Raw genomic sequence first — 21,297 nt, 5'->3', positions numbered from 1 at the left:
AAAGAATACAACATAAAAATTGCTGACACCATTCAAACCAATGGGGGTTCGGAATCAGCCAATTATCTCAGAATCATATTTTTTGCATATAGAGCCGTATATATCCCCATCTCTGGATGGGTTGTAGGCTATTGAAAGTGGTGTATTGAAATGACTTTGTTTTGTTCCTCAGTTCTTCAGCACCCTCTTCACACCCCTGGGTTTCTTCGCAGACAAGATGGAGAGCTTCATGCCATCCAGTTTCTGGCATCAGCTGACTCGAATCTGACCCCATCTCACACACGTACACATACACACCCCTCAGACACCAACACTCCAAAACTACAGACAGAAATGTTTGCTCTCCTGTCTTCAGCGTGCACACACACTTGTTGTTTTGGTACTGATTATGTTGGCCAAGTCTTGTATCAACATCCAGACGCAACTCAGAGATGCAACTGCTAAGAAGCCAGGTTTTTAAAGTAAACATTTACCAGATATTCACGCAGTTATTCGTTTATTATTATTACAGGAACTTGAAGTTATGTTGAGTTACACAGAACGGTAAATAGAAAGTATTTCAACCTACATTTGACTTCCAAGTCCCACCTCTAAATTACGTCAATCTCTCATACACTTCTGAATTAAGTGCTGAAACAATACATGTATTATTAGTTCATGTTTCATTATTGTGAAGGCTAACACTACAGTTCATGGAAGTAGTATCCCTCTGTTCTAGTTAGGGTTGCAACTTTTGATAAATTCCCTGATTTTCCTGAGATCCTGGTTTTAGAATTCCAGATTTCCTCCTGATTCCTCTACTGATTCCCCTCCTTATTCCCCTACTGATTCCCCTCCTTATTCCCCTACTGATTCCCCTACTGATTCTGGGAATCCTCCAACTGGGATTCTGGGAAAAACATGGAATTTATTGAAAGTTCCCGAAATGTTGCCACCCTGGTTCTAGTGTTGCTATTCATAATATCTTTCCAAATGTATTGTCTGTTAGCTGGTGCAGCAGGAGACAGATTGATATCTATAGAAAAGCATACTAGAAGGCCTGTTTTCCACGATTTCATGTCTGAACAGACACATTAATGTTCACTAGAATGAGGTAGAGCCATGTATTTAGAGAGTTGGGACATTGTGGTTTCTGCTTTATGATGCATTTACATGAGACAACAATACATGGCAGCCATGTTAGCGGCCATTTACATTACGTGGGAAATATCTCTATAATGCTATGTAACAATGTCTAGAATTAGAACAATATCATTAACAAAAAAATCTAAATACATGGCTCTGGAATAAGGTATGTGTGTCATGCCAGTTCAGATGGGTTGAAACAAAGCATAGCCTTTATGGTACATAGTCATCCTATGGGGCAGAGTTTAAGTTTTTGAGACCTTCTAAAAACAGATCCTTGATTTACTGCTTCACTCTGTCTGTAGTGTATACAATGCCTGCAGTGTTTTGCCAGTTGTTGCCACAGCATGCCACCTCCGCGCTATATCACTGGCAACCTGCGCCCCCTCAAACGTAGCATAAACATGTAAGTGGGATTATGACCGGTTACGGCATGGGTAGTCATGGCATCACTCACAGCCAATCACATAACTGAACGCTGTGCTTCCAGGTCCTCTATGAGTTGTAGTCAACTCGTGTTGCTCAGGTGTAATCAGCCATCACAACAGGCCGCTTTGTTTGAATCACTGTGTGGTTTCACCGTAGCCTCAACAGCAAATACTCTGAACCGTGATCTAAGACTAGTCAATAGCCTACAGTATATATTGTGTCAGGACTCGATATTTGATCATGAATAGCATAAAGGGCCTTTTGTACCTCACTAGCTCAACAGACAGATTGGATTTAAGCGGCTTGATGAAATTGAAAGCTATTTCTTACAATACTCCCAGATATGTATTGTATTGATGAACCAATGTTTCGGCACACAGTGGTTTCAGAACCTGCTCATTCATTTGCTAATTCCTTCAACTATTTTATGTATTTTATCATACATAAACCCAATTATGAGTAAAGATGGCAGCAAGAGCTGACTGTTTATTGGTTGCTGGTAGTGCATTGCATCCAGGGCCGGACTAATGCATTTTGGGCCTCGGGGCCCCAAAAAATATATATTTTGGGAGGAGAATACAGCTATCTTTCTGCATTTACACATGTGCAGTTTTATAATGCAATTCTACACATTTTGTCACGTGCCCGTTCGGTAATCCCGCCCTGTTTGCATAATGTGATATTTGTGCACTGTGCTTGAACAGCACTTATAATTGGTTTGCTACTTTCATTCAATTTATGTGTCAGAGCCATCAACACTCCTACCTGGCTATACTGTGCACTATCTGGGTGTAATTACTGTACACTATTTTAATTCCATACTGTTGGATTATATTTGGGATAGTCCAGAATAACAAGATGAAATGCTGAAGACAGAAGTCCTATTTGAACTTATTACCATATGAGTTAGATAGCTCACAATAAATTGGTTCTTGAATGTAAATCTAATGCGTGTGTGTTTGAATTTTTGTTGTACTTTGTGAACAAATAAATTTAAAAAACAGATTCAAGACTGATTTGTATGTTTTGGGGATGTGGCCTAGGCCCTATGGTTTACCCTAGACCAGGGATGCCCAACCCTCTTCCTGGAGATCTACTGTCCTGTAGGTTTTCAGTCCAACCCTAATTTAGCATATCTGATTCAGCTAGTTAAGGTCTTGTTGAGCAGCTAATAAGTAGAATCAGGTGTGTTAAATTAGGGTTGGACTGAAAACCCACAGGATGGTAGATCTCCAGGAAGAGGGTTGGACTGAAAACCCACAGGATGGTAGATCTCCAGGAAGAGGGTTGGACAGAAAACCCACAGGATGGTAGATCTCCAGGAAGAGGGTTGGACTGAAAACCCACAGGATGGTAGATCTCCAGGAAGAGGGTTGGGCAGCCCTGCCCTAGACAGTGAACATACATGTAAGACAAGCTGAGAGTACCTACATTATACGTCCTTACCATTTCGCTATATTTGGTGTTTGGATGAAAAGCAGCTTTGACGTTATGACCCACATCAATGTTCCCTTTCCCCCACACTGTGAAAGAGAGCCCATCTCCTAACACTAGACTAGGGGTTGTTCAACTGTTATATTTACATTTATACTTGCAGTTTGGCGCTTAGAGGAAGTTGGCCACTTATTGAATTTGTATCAGGTCCAGGGGTTTGTGACAGTTGCTAATGATGATGTTTGTGTTTGAACCAACAAATTGCTGGTGAATGTTCCTCAGACTCTGGGGCCGTGACAACAACAGCAGGGACAAAACACTCTCATCGGTCCCCTATAAAGATACACAAACAGCCACTTTGTCTTTGTCAGTAGAGATACACAGAGACTTATAGAGAGTGGTTACCATGACTCATTGGCTTGGAGCATGGTGCTTGGGTTAGGGTTAGTGCTTGCAACACCAAAGTGGGGGGTTTGAAACAACCCTTATCGCCTCTAGGTATTTGTGTATATCTGAAAGGATTGGGTAAGCATTACTACAAAATCCCACTTCACACTCCATATCCCCAGATGGCAGTAGCCATACTGTTAAAGCTACTGTTCTATATACTCTCAAAGCTACTATTCTCTATACTCTCAAAACTCCAAACTAGTTTGGGACTTGCGGAGGCTATGTGGTGGGATAGAGATGGACGTTTGGTGTACTCCTGCACATGGAGACTGGATGGACTGATGTGGGACCCAAGTCCCTTTAATGAATCTCATAATTTATTGTATATACCTGGTATCACCTCATCTACAAACCAAACAATACAGGAGCTGGCCGGCCCGGATAGTCAACTCTGTTAATCAGAGGTCAGAAGCTGGAGAGGAGAGGGTAAGCTGACTACCTCGGGGTAGACAGACTGAGGCATGTTTGATAAACCACTAGCCTGGTCCCAGATCTGTATGTGCTTTAGCAAATTGTTGTCTGTTGCATATGTAGGCTATACAACAATAGTGAGAGGTGTTGGTTTAATACAGATCTGGGGCCAGGCTAATAATCCACCAAATGGCAGGGAGAATAAAACCCTTGTCACACTACTGAGTCAAACAAAGGTGGCCTCGTTTCACATTCACTAGAGTTGCTGGAACCGTACTGGATGAGACCGAAGAAATCTGAGCCAGCACAGTGCGGTTCAAGTTAATCTCTCGTAGACAGACTACGTAAACATAAATGGTAACACAGATCTGTCATGATACAACGGCATGCGTGAGATAACCAGCAGCATTAGTCGTGAGATAACCAACAGCATTAGTCGTGAGATAACCAGCAGCATTAGTCGTGAGATAACCAGCAGCATTAGTAGTGAGATAACCAGCAGCATTAGTCGTGAGATAACCAGCAGCATTAGTCGTGAGATAACCAGCAGCATTAGTCGTGAGATAACCAGCAACATTAGTTCCGGTTCTTTGGACCATACACTATTTCACAGGTGTTAATATATTTTGAATTTCGGAAGTGGAGGGGCAATTTGGCCTATAGACTTGCCCGTAACTTGCAAAGAGAGAGGGTGGAGCTCCTCGTTCCGGTTCCGATCTCTTCTGGGCGCAGAACATAATCGAGCATCTAACTAATTACACAAGACTTTAGTTCTAGGTCGAGCAAGATTTGGCCTGGGTCAGCACATTCGTGGAAAAAGGGTTGGCCTATAACTGAGCAGACGCTATCTTCGTATCCATCTTCTGTTCATCCTCTCTACAGAAACAGACAGTTACACAAAAACTTGGCGAGAGACGCATTCTTGACAGTTGACTCACTAGATAAGGGTTTTCATGTGTTAATCCTCTGCCGCCAGCCCGGTAATCTCACCCGGACAGCGAACGTGTTAATAGACCATGAACCTCGCCTGGGAACTTTGCCATACATGTCCCTGAAGGTCACGTATATATATTACAATTAACTCCCCTATAAATCTGCCCCAGGGACCTATCCCTGGCACTGACCCTAAGCCTGCTGCTATGCTGCGCTGTTGTGGACTGCGGTCGGCTCGGACAGACAGGTAAGTAGCAAGCACATGGCTCAACCAAACACTGACCCACCACCCAACTCTAAAGCAGCCCCCTAGATCGCAGCGCGGTGGGACCAGGTGTGGGATGTGTACTGACTATGGGTTTACCACAATATGCTATGATTCATATCTTGTTGAATTTATGACAGATTTGGCAAGGAGTGCATAGTGAACCGCAGAGGCCCCCAGTAACTTTTGTAGTAAATAAATAGAAATTACAATAATTGATACTGATAAAGATGATTTTGCATGTAAACTAACTGTTGTATGATTTAAGAAGTTAATACATTACGATACTTGTTTATTTTTATTGTGTCACTGAGTGCATTGAGGTCTTCCAACCTCAGCTTTTTTTCCCCTGGGACAATTTTAGAATGATCGTCCTGTCACTAAATAGATGCCCATTAGATATCACTATGATGGGAGGAGAATGCAGGCAGTGACAAGCTGGTTATTTTAAAAGACTGATGTGAGAAAGGCAGGTGTTTCCTGTTCCATGTTCACTACATGAGATTTGGCAGGACATTTCCACAAGGACACAGCTGCACTGCCCTTTAAAAAGATTTAGAGACCAATAAAAGCTTTTTTCGAAAGTGATTAATATGACTAATCATTTTACAATAATGCTCTGTGTAAAGAAAACAGTCTACATAATATCCCCTGGTTTATACAGTCTATGAAATAGAGAAATAATTCCAATTTCTGGCATTGGTGAGGAGTACTCTGTTGTAATTGGAGGCCCTTCACCACGGATTTGGCGAGTGCTGAGTCTGGCGCTGACATTAGGAGGACTTTTTTTAATATATCTTAATGTAATGAATTACTCAAGAACAGGGCCTACATTCAGTGAATATCAGCTCCTGTATCTCAGCGACATGGGCAGCAGTATGAGGATGGAAGAAATCTGATGTGAATGACAGAAGGATCAACAAGGTTTAATATAGAACAAGTGTGGTATTTTTGGGTCTTACCCAAGGTGACAATAACCCTTCAACTGACATTACAATACAACTTTGCCCACCACTCCCAACCGTTCGAGAACATTGCATTAAAATCATATCAGTTACCATTTACATTTGAAAATGTTGATATTTTTAACATAAACTGACACCTCATTCAGCTTAAAAAGTAGTTATGATCATCACATGGATTTTACTGCTTTTGTTCAATTACAGCCTTATTCTAAAATTGATAGAATTCTACACACAATACACACAAAAAACAGGTTGTTAGAATTTTTTGCAAATGTATTACAAATAAAAACCTGAAATATCACATTTACATAAGTATTTAGACACCTTTACTCAGTACTTTGTTGAAGCACCTTTGGCAGCAATTACAGCCTTGAGTGTTCTTGAGTACGACCTTAAAACTTGGCACATCTGTATTTGGGGAGTTTCTCCCATTCTTCTCTGCAGATCCTCTCAAGCTTTGACAGGTTGCACAGCTATTTTCAGATGTCTCCAGAGATGTTTGATCGGGTTCAAGTCGGTGCTCTGGCTGGGCCACTCAAGGACATTCAGAAACTTGTCTTGGCTGTGTGCTTAGGGTTGTTGTCCTGTTGGAAGGTGAACCTTCGCCCAAGTCTGAGGTCCTGAGCGCCCTGGAGCAGGTTTTCATCAAGGATATCTCTGTACTTTGCTCCATTCATCTTTCCCTTGATTCTGATTAGTCTCCCAGTCTCTCTCCCAGTCCCTGCAGCTGAAAAACATCCTCAAAGCATGATGCTGGCATTACCATGCATCACCGTAGGAATGGTGTCAGGTTTTCTACAGATGTGACACTTGGCATTCAGGCCAAAGAGTTCAATCTTGGTTTCATCAGTCCAGAGATTCTTGTTTCTCATTGTCTGAGAGTCCTTTAGGTGCCTTTTGGCAAACTTCAAGCGGGCTGTCATGTGTCTTTTTCTGAGGAGTGGCTTTGTCCACTCTACCATAAAGGTCTGATTGGTGGAGTGCTGCAGAGATGGTTGTCCTTCTGGAAGGTTATCCTATCTCCACAGAGGAACTCTGGAGCTCTGTCAGAGTGACCATTGGGTTCATGGTCACCTCCCTGACCATGGCCCACTCCCTTGATTGCTCAGTTTGGCCAGGCGGCCAGCCCTAGAAAGAGGCTTGGTGGCTCCAAACTTCTTCCATTTAAGAATGATGGAGGTCACTATGTTCTTGGGGACCTTCAATACTGCAGACATTTTTTGGTACCTGTCCCCAGATCTGTGCCGCGACAAAATCCTGCAGACAATTCGTTCAACCTCAGAGCTGTTTTTTTTTTGCACTGTCAACTGTGCATGTCAGATATATAGACAGGGGTGTGCCTTTCCCAATCATGTCCAATCAATTTCATTTACCACAGGTGGATTCCAATAAAGTTGTAGAAACATCTCAAGAATGATCAATGGAAACAAGATGCATCCGAGCTCAATTTCAAGTCTCATAGCAAAGGGTCTGAATACTTATGTAAAAAAGGTATTTCTGTTTTTTTATTTGTAATACATTTTCAAACATTTGTAAAAACCTGTTTTCACTTTGTCATTATGGGGTATTGTGTAGATTGATGAGAAAAATGTTAAGAATAAGGCTGTAATGTAACAAAATGTGAACAAAGTCAAGGGGTCTGAATACTTTCTGAATATACAGTAGAAGCTAGCAGCTTCAGTAATTGGAAACCAGTGATAAATAATAAGAGATGACAGCTCCCATCCATCACACCATATACATTTAGGAACACGTACAATAATAGATTGATAGCACATACTGTAAGAGTACCTGTCACACTGAAGAGAGAGGAGACATACTATCCATCTCAGTCGACAACGTTTGTTTCACTTAACTCTTATAACAGAAACATTTATTTAAATGAATTTCTTTGCTTCGTATTTAGCTACAGTAACAGTCAGAATTTTGGACACCTACTCATACCAGGGTTTTTCTTTATTTTTGCTATTTTCTACATTGTGGAATAATAGTGAAGACATCACCACTATGAAATAACAGATCATCATGTAGTAAACAAAAAAGTGTTAAACAAATCTAAATATATTTTAGATTCTTCAAAGTAACCACCCTATGCCTTTATGACAGCTTTGCACACTCTTGGCATTCTCTCAACTAGCTTAATGAGGTAGTCACCTGGAATGCATTTCAATTAACAGGTGTGCCTTTTTAAATGTTAATTTGTGGAATTTCTTTCCTTCTTAATGCGTTTGAGCCAATCAGTTGTGTTGTGACAAGGTAGAGGTGGTATACAGAAGTTAGCCCAATTTGGTAAAAGACCAAGTCCATTATTATGGCAAGAACAGTTCAAATAAGCAAAGAGTCCATGAGTTTAAGACATGAAGGTCAGTCAATCCGTGCAGTCGCAAAGACCATCAAGCGCTATGATGAAACTGGCTCTCATGAGGACCGCCACAGGAAAGGAAGACCCAGAGTTACCTCTGCTGCAGATGATAAGTTCATTAGAGTTACCAGCTTCAGAAATTGCAGCCCAAATAAATGCTTCACAGAGTTCAAGTAACAGACACATGTGAACATCAACTGTTCAGAGGAGACTGTGTGAATCAGGCCTTCATAGTCGAATTGCTGAAAAGAAACCACTACTAAAGGACACCAATGATAAGATGAGACTTGCTTGGGCCAAGAAACACGAGCAATGGACATTAGACCGGTGGAAATCTGTCCTTTGGTCTGATGAGTCCAAATTTGAGATTTTTGGTTCCATTCGCCGTGTCTTTGTGAGACGCAGAGTAGCTGAACGGATTATCGCTGCATGTGTGGTTCCCACCATGAAGCATGGAGAAGGAGGTGTGATGGTGTGGGGGTGCTTTACTGGTGACGCTGTCTGTGATTTATTTAGAATTCAAGGCACACTTAACCAGCATGGCTACCACATCATTCTGCAGTGATACGCCATCCCATCTGATTTGCGTTTAGCGGGACTATCATTTGTTTTTCAACAGGACAGTGACCCAACACACCTCCAGGCTGTGTAAGGGATATTTGACCATTATGTGGAGAGTGATGGAGCTGCTGCATCAGATGACCTGGCCTCCACAATCACCAGACCTCAACCCAATTGAGATGGTTTGGGATGAGTTGAACCGCAGAGTGAAGGAAAAGCAGACAAGTGCTCAGCATATTTGGGAACTCCTTCAAGACTGTTGGAAAAGCATTCCAGGTGAAGCTGGTTGAGAGAATGGTAAGAGTGTGCAAAGCTGTCATCAAGGCAAAGGGTGGCAACTCAAATATAAAATATATTTAGATTTGTTTAAAACCTTTTTGGTTACTACATGATTCCATATGTGTTATTTCATAGTTAAGATGTCTTCACTATTATTCTACAATGTAGAATGTATGAATGTACAATAAAGAAAATGTACAATAAAGAAAAACCATTGAATGAGGAGGTGTGTCTAAATGTTTTGAATGGTACTTTACATTAGTGTCTATAGAGCAGCTCTCTGGCCCGCGGTAAACGTTGATCGTTAGACTTTCTGCTGTACATCCATCCCAATGCACTTTACCAGTAGGGTAAGGCATGAGGGTAAGTCCTCCTTTTTTAAATATAATTTTTTACTCCTAACAACTGAATACATGTCAGTCTTTCCATTATATCAAGCAGAGTACAATTTCAGTTCTTCATCTCTTTCTATTGTAAGGCCAATGAAACACTGAACAAAGTGATCACAGATTTAGAGAGAACATAGTCTTAAACAAAGCAAAAAAACAACAACACATACACCAGCCAACAATCCTAACTCAATCTCTGGTGTGCTCACAGTCCAATGTCCTGTTCTGCATTTCCACAACAGATACTGTGTGAATGAATGTCTGTAGAAAAATAGTGTCCTCAGCACCTTGGAAGCAGCACACAATCAACACAAACAAACAAAAACATAAATAGGAACTATCCCCTCTCCCAGCCCAACCATTCTCTTAGAAAGCCTTCCCACCGAACAGTTCCATACAGTACTGCACCATCCAAACCAGGTTGGGATACGGCGCCTTGGGAAAGGTTCTTTAGGATGTCACTTTAGAAGGGGTTGTCAGAGGTAATGGAGGTCCGAAAGGAGTCCGTAAGGAGTCAGGGGTAGGAAATACATATCCCACAATGCAGCTGACCACTGCTACGTCCTTTTAAAGAATGGGCCTCAGCGTCTGGTTTGGTCCAGCCAATCGGGTCGCCTGTGGGGCTTACAGGTGTGAACGTCCACAGTGTTCTCACAGTCCTTACACTCCACGGCGCAACACCACTTGAACTTGCACTCGCACTTGGTGACTCGCTTGGCGCGCATTGTGTCGTAGCCCCGTCCGCAACACATGACCTCGCAGCTGTCTGTGCCTCTAGAAGACTTGTTGCAGACTCTCCCTGCCGTTCCCAGGGAGCCTTTGGAGAGGGCACAAGACAGACGCCATGGTTAAAGACAAGCCGGCCCGTGAGTGAAGGGGTGTGAGTGGAGGTATTCCACTTGAGCATTTGGGAGTGGAGCTTAATAGGGACCACAGAAGGATTTGAAAAATGACCCTGTTGTATCCTTAGGGTGTGAATTCCTATACAATAGAGATTAGCGGATACGAGAGCCTTTTAAAATCAGCCCTGCTGTACCTTGAAGTAGTCTAGGGGCGTAGTGTAGCTTCTCTTCTTAATTAACATTAGTTCACTAGGTGTCAACCTATAACCATAGGCCTAACAGAGATTAGGAAGATACCAGTAACACACAATACATCCAAGGTATCATAACCAGAGCCTGTTAGCTGTTCTAGAGCTCTTTGAACTCTCTGCTGAAGTGATAGGACATGAGGAGCGTGAGAAACAGAGATTACCAAGGCAGAGAAAACACAGTTGGAATTAGAGAGAAGTTAAAGGTCAAATAATTGAACTCTAAGCTATGCAGGTATGCAGGCCTTCGGCAGATGAGTCTGGTATTCTCATAGACGTGTTTGAGGAGTAGGCCGCTGTATTATCTACCTTCTGGGTAACAGTCTTGACTCAGAGCAGCTAGGTTTCTGATGGCAAAATATACGTTTGGTGATAATTACTTGAATAACATCCATTAAACTATGTATGACTAAGTGTGATATTATTCTGAATCATATACTCAATTTTTTTGCATAAAGAGATTTCCTCTTAGCCATAGCTAAAACATCTGTGTTTTTCTCTGTCAGGTCATGTGTTGAAGAAAAACTCCTGGCCCTACCTAACACCTTGAACTGGTTGAGTTGACCCACCTGCTGCTCTGTCCATGAGGCAGTAGTCAGGGGACTTTTCTACATACACCAGCTCATTCTTGGTGGTTCCCTTGAAGTCCTTGTCAGCCACCATGAACCCGGTGCCATCCTGGTTCATGGTCACCTCGATGGCCGTGTTGTACTTCTTCCGGAGGTAGTCCCCGGTCCTCCGGAAGTCTGACATGGCCAGCCAGCAGGTTCTAAGGGCACAGGAGCCGCTGACGCCATGACACTTGCACTCCAGTTTCATAAAGCGCTTCACTGCCTGAAATCGAAATGGTTGGATAATGTCATTGGTGGTTAAGACACAGGCTCACTTGTGACCAACCCAGTAACTCACTATTCACGTCTAGAGCATTTACAGAATGTCTGTTCAACAGTGGCTTGAATTTTACCAGCAATGTCTGTTCCATTGTAGTAACCGTGTTGTTACACAGTAGTTATAGCATGCTCTGTTAGTTGAAAGGGACTGCCTGTCAGCCAGTTAAGCTGTGTGTATCAAGTCCAGATGCATCACAGTGCACATTTCAAAAAGTATAATGCCCCTTAACCCCTACGCCATTGCTCACCATTCGTCCACAGCGGTTGTTGTGTAGATTCATCAGTGCCCGAGCGTCCTTCACCATCTTTTCTCTGGCATCAACAAAGGTCTTGGTGAACTTGATGCCATAGTTGATGTTGTCGCTGCAGCCGCCCCAGTCAAATTCGCCCCTGTCGTCACTAGCCTGGCCCCGCTTTTGGGCGTCGCAGCTGCAGATCTTGAGGTCCCCCTGGCTGCAGGCCCTGGTAATTGCATAAACCACGCCTGCCGAGGAGATGGCGTACACAAATGCTGCCTCCCGGCTACCTGGGGTGATATGATGGAGGAGATTTTGTGTTAGAAGATGTCATCGTTAGATAGGGTCAGGGAAGCGAGGTTGCAGATGTGTTCCCATAGCTGTGGGAAGTAGGGGTGCTGCAGCACCACAAGAATTTTTAACAAATAATAATAACTTTATTTAAAAAGTTTAAAATAATTAGTGCACTGGGCCTTTACTAGTCCTGTATTAGTGGACCAATATAGACATAGACCTCTGTTGCGTGGGCAAATTTATTTTTCAGCATCTCAGCTTTGGCAAAAAAGGTAGTTGTATAATTAAGAACAGTATCTTGCAGGATTCAGTAGTTGGAATTGTCTACACTCCCTGATTCATGAATGTAATTTATTATGGAATTGATTGAATGGATTGAGAGTACACACACCTCATTTGTCAGTTCTATAATCAGTCACCAAGTTGAAGAGTAGGAAAACCGTAGACAGTCCACATGGAACTAGAGCTGGCCGTCCCTGGTTATGGCCAATTCACAATAGAAATAGATGGTCTGAATTGGTGAAAGTGAGGCTGGAGCTGTTTTTATCTTTGTTTTTTTTGGTCAAAACAAAGTCAGTCTTAAACAGGCAAAACAAAGTCAGTCTTAAACAGGCAAAACAGAGTCAGTCTCAAACAGGCAAAACAAAGTCAGTCTTAAACAGGCAAAACAAAGTCAGTCTTAAACAGGCAAAACAAAGTCAGTCTTAAACAGGCAAAACAAAGTCTGTCTTAAACAGGCAAAACAAAGTCAGTCTTAAACAGGCAAAACAAAGTCAGTCTCAAACAGGCAAAACAAAGTCAGTCTTAAACAGGCAAAACAAAGTCAGTCTCAAACAGGCAAAACAAAGTCAGTCTTAAACAGGCAAAACAAAGTCAGTCTCAAACAGGCAAAACAAATTCAGTCTCAAACAGGCGGTTACACTATACTAGCAGAGTTTGTTTTGTTGTAGTAATCATGTCGTTACACTGTAGTTACATCAGTCTAGAGCCAACTTCATGCTTTGAACACTAACATATGCCCAACTGAAAGCTTTCGACTTGCATAGTCCAGATGACATTGCACAGAAACAAACATGCCTATATTTGATTAAAATCTGTTTGTGTGCACTATATCCCATGCAATCTAAATTTAAACAGTGTCTACGTTCCTTGAAACTTGGGCATGTTTGTCTCTGTACAATGTTCCTGTACAATCCGTCCATGTACAGCAGGCCTATGGTGGATAGCTAGAACAAAGAAACATGGCTACCAACAGCCCATTTAAGGTGCCTCTCGTTTTCACCCTTTAATTTGCACCAGATGGCAGCTTTCTCAGTCACTAGGTATCTTGTCATCTGAGAGGAGAGCAGATACAGGGTTATTTGGTCTGCTTTTCCCACCCACCTCTAGTTTTCATTCCTCCTCACGCAATGAACCAGAACACAGGCGATATGTCAGGGAGCACGGCTTTGTCTGCCTGCCAGAAACATCTACCCAAATATTTACATCTCCTATTACTGTTTAGACATCACCATGTGGATCTCTCTATCTGCTACCTGTCTTCAGAGAATACCCACTTTCTGCAACTCTCCTCATTCCTGGAGAAGGTGAAACTATTACTGAACAAAAATGTAAACACAACATAATCCCATTTTTCATGAGCTGAAATAAAAGATTCCAGAAATGTTCAATACACACAAAAAGCGTATTTCTCTAAAATGTTGTGCATAAATTTGCTTACATCCCTGTTAGTGAGCATTACTCCTTTGCCAAGATAATCCATCCACCTGACAGGTGTGGCATATCGAGAAGCTGATTAAACAGCATGATCATTACACAGTGTATAGGGGACAATAAAAGGCCACTCTAAAATGTGCAGTTTTGTCACACAACATAATGCCACAGCTGTCTCAAGATTTGAGGGAGTGTGCAATTGGCATGCTGACTGCAGGAATGTCCAACAGAGCTGATGCCAGAGAATTGAATGTTCATTTCTCTACCATAAGCCGCCTCACAATTTGGCAGTATATCCAACCGGCCTCACAACCACAGATCAAGTGTAACCACGCCTGCCCAGGACCTCCACATCTGACTTCTTCACCTGCGGGATCGTCTGAGACCAGCCACCTGGACAGCTGATGTATTAAATACTCCTTAGTTTCATCAGGTGTTCAGTCAGTTAATTGAAATAAATAAATTAGGCCTTAATCTATGGATTTCACATGACTGGGCAGAGGGGCAGCCATGGGTGGGTCCTGGGGGGCATAGGCCCACTCACTTGGGAGCCAGGTCCACCCACTGGGGAGACAGGTCCCCCCTCTGGGGAGCCAGATCCACCCTCTGGGGAGACAGGTCCACCCTCTGGGGAGACAGGTCCACCCTCTGGGGAGCCAGGCCCAGCCAATCATAATGAGTTGTCGCCACAAAAGGGCTTTAATGCAGACAGAACCCTTGCACGATTATCTATTTATTCTAAAAGAAGTTGAAATTGAAAAAACTTTTCATGTTCACATTTTTTGTATTTGTTTGAACCAAGAAAAAATTACCTAAACTGAATTTGAGATTTTTCACTTCATAGTAAAAAATTGAGAAATTATTAAACATTCAAAAATTCTAATTCATTGGGTTGGAGGCAAGTTTTCTCATTTTCTATGTAATTTATCTCACCTGTGGTAAGTTGCAGGTGCTTACAGGGTAAAAACAGCCATTCCATTGAAAAGAGAAAACAGAACATTCTGCTACATTGCACACAATTGCAAGGGGTGCCAATATATTTGACCGCATCTGTACATAGAGATGATAAACTGTTGTATGAAGTGTTGAACTGAGATATGTATATAACATGCATATACCCTTAAAGGGAAATTTCACACCATCAGCATATGTGAAAATATCATGTTTTTATGTTTTGTAAAAAAAAAAAAAAGATAGACTAAGATCTGTGTTTGCAATGACATCAACCAATTAGTAGACAATAACAGGACAATTAGTAGACAAATTAGTAGGCAATTAGTAGGCAACGACTCCTCATAATTGGTAAGAATTACACGATGCACACCGATGATGTCTTGGAAAAACACATATTCCTCTATCTTTTTTACTACAAAACATAGAAACGTGCCATTTTCACGTATGCTGATGTTAGAGAGGTGCTGGAGATGATGAACATGAAGTTGAACATTGTTGGACATTTCCCTTTAAGGCTGGGATGTCTGTAAGTCTAAAAGGAAACTGAGCGGTCCCGTTATAGTTATGTAATAGTCTACAATAATCCATCACTTTTATGTACTGTATCAAATTCATGTAGTGAATGTTACATCCAAGATTCAAGTGGTTGAATACTAAACCTCTTAACACACACACACACACACACACACACACACACACACACACACACACACACACAGAGACGCAAACACGGACACACACAGACTTACTGCGCAGCATGACCCTGCCAAAGACGGTGTGGTCTCGGTCCAATGTGCTGCAGTTCCAGCGATGGTGGCGGAACTGGTGCTGGCACTCGCGGATCCACTCCTTGGCACCCTCCCCAATAGACTGCATGAGGTCCGGGTGGCGCTGGCACAGCTGGCGCTGCTTGTTCACCAGGCCTGGAATGTTGTCACAGATCACCCGTGCACCCAGGGCTCCAATGTACCTGCAGATCAGATAGACAGGTGCATTGTCAGTGGGAGGCCCAGGGAAACTTCCAGGGACGATTATTATTATTCTTTCTAGTTTTCTTTCTGAAGGACAATATACTGTATATTGTGAAGTCAGGTCCAGTCAGATGCGTGACAAGCTATATTTTTCAAGAATCAATGGGTATTCATCGTCAGTTTAATTGACTATTGAACAGCAGGAATTCTTACAAAGTGTGCATTTAACCATTCTGTCCCGCTTCATTGTAATCCCACGCTGTGAAACATGCCATAAAAGTGTTATGAAGTGTGAGATCTTCAGAAGCACTTTCACAGACAGGGAAGAGTCCACACAGTTAACTAAGAGTGACCCCTGACCACTGAGACTGGAATAGGAACACAGAGTCTCCTATAAGACTCCAGTCTCCTATAAGTATCTCCAGTCTCCTATAAGTCGCCAGTATCCTATAAGTCTCCAGTCTCCTATAAGTCTCCTATAAGGCTCCATTCTCCTATAAGACTCCAGTCTCCTATACGTCTCATATAAGACTCCAGTCTCCTAAAAGTCTCCTATAAGACTCCAGTCTCCTATAAGTCTCCTATAAGACTCCAGTCTCATATAAGTCTCCTATAAGTATCTTCAGTCTCCTATAAGTCTCCAGTCTCATATAAGTATCCTATAAGTATCCAGTCTCCAACAAGTTGCCAGTCTGGTACAAGTCACCAGTCTCCTATAAGTACCCAGTCTCCTATAAGTACCCCGTCTCCTATAAGTATCCAGTCTCCTATAAGTATCCAGTCTCCTATAAGTATCCAGTCTCCTATAAGTCACCAGTGTCCTATAAGTATCCAGTCTCCTATAAGTACCCAGTCTCCTATAAGTATCCATTATCCTATTAGTATCCAGTCTCCTATAAGTATCCAGTCTCCTATAAGTCACCAGTGTCCTATAAGTATCCAGTCTCCTATAAGTACCCAGTCTCCTATAAGTATCCATTATCCTATAAGTGCCAAGTCTCCTATAAGTCCCCAGTCTCCTATGAGTGACCAGTCTGGTATAAGTATCCTATAAGTCTCCTATATGTCTCCAGTCTCCTATAAGTATCCTATAAGTTGCCAGTCTCCTATAAGTATAGTCTCCTATAGGTACCAAGTCTCCTATAGGTACCCAGTCTCCTATAAGTATCCAGTCTCCTATAAGTATCCAGTCTCCTATAGGTAGGTACCCAGTCTCCTATAAGTATCCAGTCTCCTATAGGTACCCAGTCTCCTATAAGTACCCAGTCTCCTATAAGTATCCAGTCTCCTATAGGTACCCAGTCTCCTATAAGTACCCAGTCTCCTATAAGTATCCAGTCTCCTATAAGTATCCAGTCTCCTATAAGTATCCAGTCTCCTATAAGTACCCCGTCTCCTATAAGTATCCATTATCCTATAAGTGCCAAGTCTCCTATAAGTCCCCAGTCTCCTATGAGTGACCAGTCTGGTATAAGTATCCTATAAGTCTCCTATATGTCTCCAGTCTCCTATAAGTATCCTATAAGTTGCCAGTCTCCTATAAGTTGCCAGTCTCCTATAAGTATAGTCTCCTATAGGTACCCAGTCTCCTATAGGTACCCAGTCTCCTATAAGTATCCAGTCTCCTATAAGTATCCAGTCTCCTATAGGTAGGTACCCAGTCTCCTATAAGTATCCAGTCTCCTATAGGTACCCAGTCTCCTTTAAGTACCCAGTCTCCTATAAGTATCCAGTCTCCTATAGGTACCCAGTCTCCTATAAGTACCCAGTCTCCTATAAGTATCCAGTCTCCTATAAGTATCCAGTCTCCTATAAGTATCCAGTCTCCTATAAGTACCCAGTCTCCTATAAGTACCCAGTCTCCTATAAGTATCCAGTCTCCTATAAGTATCCAGTCTCCTATAAGTATCCAGTCTCCTATAAGTCACCAGTGTCCTATAAGTCACCAGTGTCCTATAAGTACCCAGTCTCCTATAAGTCACCAGTGTGAGCTGTATAAGCTGGCATATTCCTCTAATATTCCCGCTCCCTACGATGACCGAACATCATTACTGCCAGGCTTAATCACAGCTACATTGTGTGTCGTGCCACTGAGACATCAACAGAAAAGGGTTTCCATTCCAGTTATGGCTGTCCCTGTCCCTTCCCCCCAACAATCTGCCTTAATTCCCTGCTGCCAGAGCCTGAGCAGGAAAGCAGAGCAGAGACACAGTGTTTATTCTCTCCATAGAGAGAGTAGAGAGCTGAGCCAAAAGACCCTGACTGTTTCTACGCCTCATACGTAGTTTGGAGGGAGGACAATCAGTCCAGAACACCAGAGAACACGTTGCTGCTTATCTGAATGATCAAGATCATGATGAGAAAAAAAACTGGACTATATAAATCATATTTAGACCCTTAGTCTGGAGAGAGCTACCATGTCTCCCCGCTCTGCCTCACTTCACTGTTTTAATTACACACACTGCCTTATTTTTATTCAGTCATACAATTCCTCAGTGTTGTTTATATAAAATTACTTTTTGAGTTGAGCCCACTTGAATTATTTAATCTACTTTAACTAGTTCAACTATAAAAACAGAATAGAAAATTAAGATTTTGCCCCTAGCCGAAAGCTGATTTATCATGTTTTGCACAGTAAGATTGGAGTGTTGGAGGTAGGCACGTCCTTTATACACCCTGGCTTCTTACCCTCAAGAGAAATCATCAAGGAACACTTTTTCATGCACCACTGCCTGCATCTGCCATTTCCAATATGCAAGATTGATAGTGGAAAGTCCCTCAGTCCATGTATCTTCATGAACACAGTGTGCAGTTGTTTGTTTTGATGTTTTAAAACTCCAATCCACACACATCCCCCCCTGTGGCTGTTTGAATTGGAGTTGGCTGTGCTCTCTTTACAGGTCCCAGCAGGGTATAAGTCTAATTCTAAGGTGTGATGGAGATATAGACTTCAAAGGGTGTATTGAGTTAAACTATTTGAATATTGAATGTGTTTCAATTGCCACATAATAGTGATATAGCCTATCATTTAGTGTTTGTTATTGTTCCCATCTCCTGCATCCCGAGGATAATTCAAATTTCTCAAGACATAATTGGCAATCTCAGGCTTGGGATAAACATAGACATGAACTCAGGTTTCAGTGAAAAGCAAATGTTGCCTCCTCAGAATATACTCTTACAAAATTAATTATTATTATAGAATTTTTGATTGTATGCCTAAACCATTTCCCTAAAACCTTCATTGAAATCCAAACATGCTTTACATTTGATCTTGACTTTGTTCAAAATGTTTCGCATATTTAATGAGTTTATAATGATGTCTTTATTTCTTACATTCATATTTATCCATTATATATGCATTAGGCAATATGACTTCTTCCCACTTATATTTTCGACTCCCAAATAGCCAACATAAATAGGGCTAGCTTTTGCAAGGTCTTGGAATATTCTAGAATTAGCTCATTAAGAAGACAACTGGTCATCCAAAACCACTGGAAACTCAGATCTAATCTTGGATATCAATGACAGAGCTCTCCTAGACATAAATTAAAGATGTAATCTTGGATAGAAACGATATGATTATTTCAGCAGGATCAAGCGCACATGAAAGAAAGCACTCACCACCAGGAAGAATCCACTCTAGGCGTGAAGATGAGAAGCAGCAGAATAAAGGTGAAGTATAGCTTTGAGGTTGAGTTGGAGGAGTGTCGGGATATTGTCCCATTTCGAGACCCAGTCCTGGTCCTGGAATATCCTCGGGGTTTGAAGAAACAAAACATTTCTAATTTCATAAACAGAAGGCATACAATATAAAATGAAGAATACAAGTCCTGGGCGATGGTTTGCTGTTCATAATTGGGGGAAAACCTGCCTATCTATAGAAGTTGAACAATTTTATCCATCTTGTTTCAAAAGGCTAATTTGATATCTTGTCAGTTCATCAATGCCATTGTTTGTCTCTGGTTTATTCGAGACGAGGCAGTGCTCATCAAAAGTCAGTCTGGTAAAAGTATATCGAATTAAGACAAATCTTCTGAGAAACTGTCAAATGTCCAGCCAGATGTTCGGGTTGCCAACGATAACACTTTCCCTCGTTGTTGCCTATTGTTTTTGTAGCCCAGGCTATTTGTTTGATATTCGACGTGAATAACAGGTGAAGCTGAAGAAGTTGCAAACCCAAACACGGGTATCACAGACTGTGAAAAAAGATGGCACTGAAACCACTGCTTGTCCCGGGCAGGTAAAGTCAGTCACTCATCTGTCCGAGGATGAGACAGATAGCTACGCCGCGGTCTTCTTCTTAGTCGGGACTGAAGGACAAAACACTGCACCAGCACGTCAGCTGTCCATGCCCCCCTTTTGTTAGACAATTACAAACACCGGTATGTGCACGGTGAGGTCAGGGACGTTATATTTAGATGTCGACAAATAAAAGTTATCTACCTTACATAGCCGTTTAAATATTGGTGATCTCCATATTTGGAATAATTTGACAAAACAAATGGAATTTTATTGGTCACATACACATGGTTAGAAAATGTTAATGCGAGTGTAGCGAAATGCTTGTGCTTCTAGTTCCAACAGTGCAGTAATATCTAACAAGTAATCTAAACAATTGCCAACAACTACCTAATACACACAAATCTATAACAGTAATCTAACAATTCCCCAACAACTACCTAATACACACAAATCTAAAGGGGTGACCCCTCATTGGCTGATGACAAAGCCTCTCGATGTGCCCTATGAAGAAGATTATCCAAGTACTTTTTCATCTCAATGACTTTTCATTAAGTTAACTAAGTCATATGGAAATAATTGAATTAAGGAATTGAACTATGTGTTTATGTGGCCAGACCATGCATAAAAGAAGAGCTCCCTTTTCTTTGTGAGTTTTATAACCAATAATGAAATGCCTATGTTTTGGCTCCAACCAAATTAAAACTATCTAAATTAGTTCAGTGATTTATGGATGGATGAAAGGGGTGACATTCTAGTTTCATGTTGTTTGGTGTTGGTGTCCTTTTCATCCCATTGCCTTTCATTTCCTTTGCCACTATTTTCCACATGAAACACAGCCAAATAGATCAAATACATTTCTATATGTGTTATACAAATACATAGCAATCTAAGAAACAACCCAAAACTGTAATATATTTCACTGCTTACATATGCATTATGGTGTTGTGTTAAGCCCATAAAACCATTACTATGAGGACCACATGGCTGGGACCACACAATCTGTAGTTTATTTTAGGAGATGACATTGCACACTGCTTAGGCCTATGAAATGTATCTGAAATTACCAATTAAACAGAAATGACTGAATAAACAGACCGCTATTGACAGTGTATTGTAAGGCAGTTAGTGCACGGAGCTTAAACAAGGCCAAAAGGGTGAGCTTTACAATGAGGTGAACATTAACCATAAATCTCATCAGTAACTACTCTCATCTCTTTATTTTCTTGAGATGACATCAACTTATCTCATCTAGATGTTTTACATTTGGCACATAGCATTGTAAGCTATGACGTGGGAGTAAAACA

The 21,297-nt window shown here is 41.6% G+C and overlaps 2 protein-coding genes across 2 annotated transcripts in view; one reads left to right on the top strand and one right to left on the bottom strand.

The window, feature by feature from the left end:
- The window catches only part of LOC139371355 (suppressor of tumorigenicity 7 protein-like), a 37,119-nt gene extending 34,560 nt beyond the window's left edge, over window positions 1–2,559 (top strand). Inside the window, exon 15 of the mRNA XM_071111703.1 lies at window positions 173–2,559. Coding sequence (XP_070967804.1) covers window positions 173–268 — 96 coding nt within the window. The 3' untranslated portion in view covers window positions 269–2,559. The remainder of the gene's footprint in view (window positions 1–172) is intronic.
- Window positions 2,560–6,068: 3,509 nt separating this feature from the next.
- Window positions 6,069–19,542, bottom strand: LOC139371354 (protein Wnt-2b-A-like). Its single transcript, XM_071111702.1, has 5 exons — window positions 19,373–19,542; window positions 15,530–15,750; window positions 11,832–12,109; window positions 11,263–11,527; window positions 6,069–10,420 (listed from the first exon to the last, which is right to left on the bottom strand). Exons 1-5 carry the CDS (start codon window positions 19,540–19,542, stop codon window positions 10,185–10,187), a joined length of 1,170 nt encoding a protein of 389 aa, XP_070967803.1. The 3' UTR covers window positions 6,069–10,184.
- Window positions 19,543–21,297: the final 1,755 nt, after the last annotated feature.

The sequence above is a fragment of the Oncorhynchus clarkii genome, chromosome 17, assembly GCF_045791955.1.
Source record: "Oncorhynchus clarkii lewisi isolate Uvic-CL-2024 chromosome 17, UVic_Ocla_1.0, whole genome shotgun sequence".
NCBI lineage: Eukaryota > Metazoa > Chordata > Actinopteri > Salmoniformes > Salmonidae > Oncorhynchus > Oncorhynchus clarkii.
Note: the sequence above shows the minus strand (reverse complement) of the source record. Positions and strands in the feature narration are given on the sequence as shown.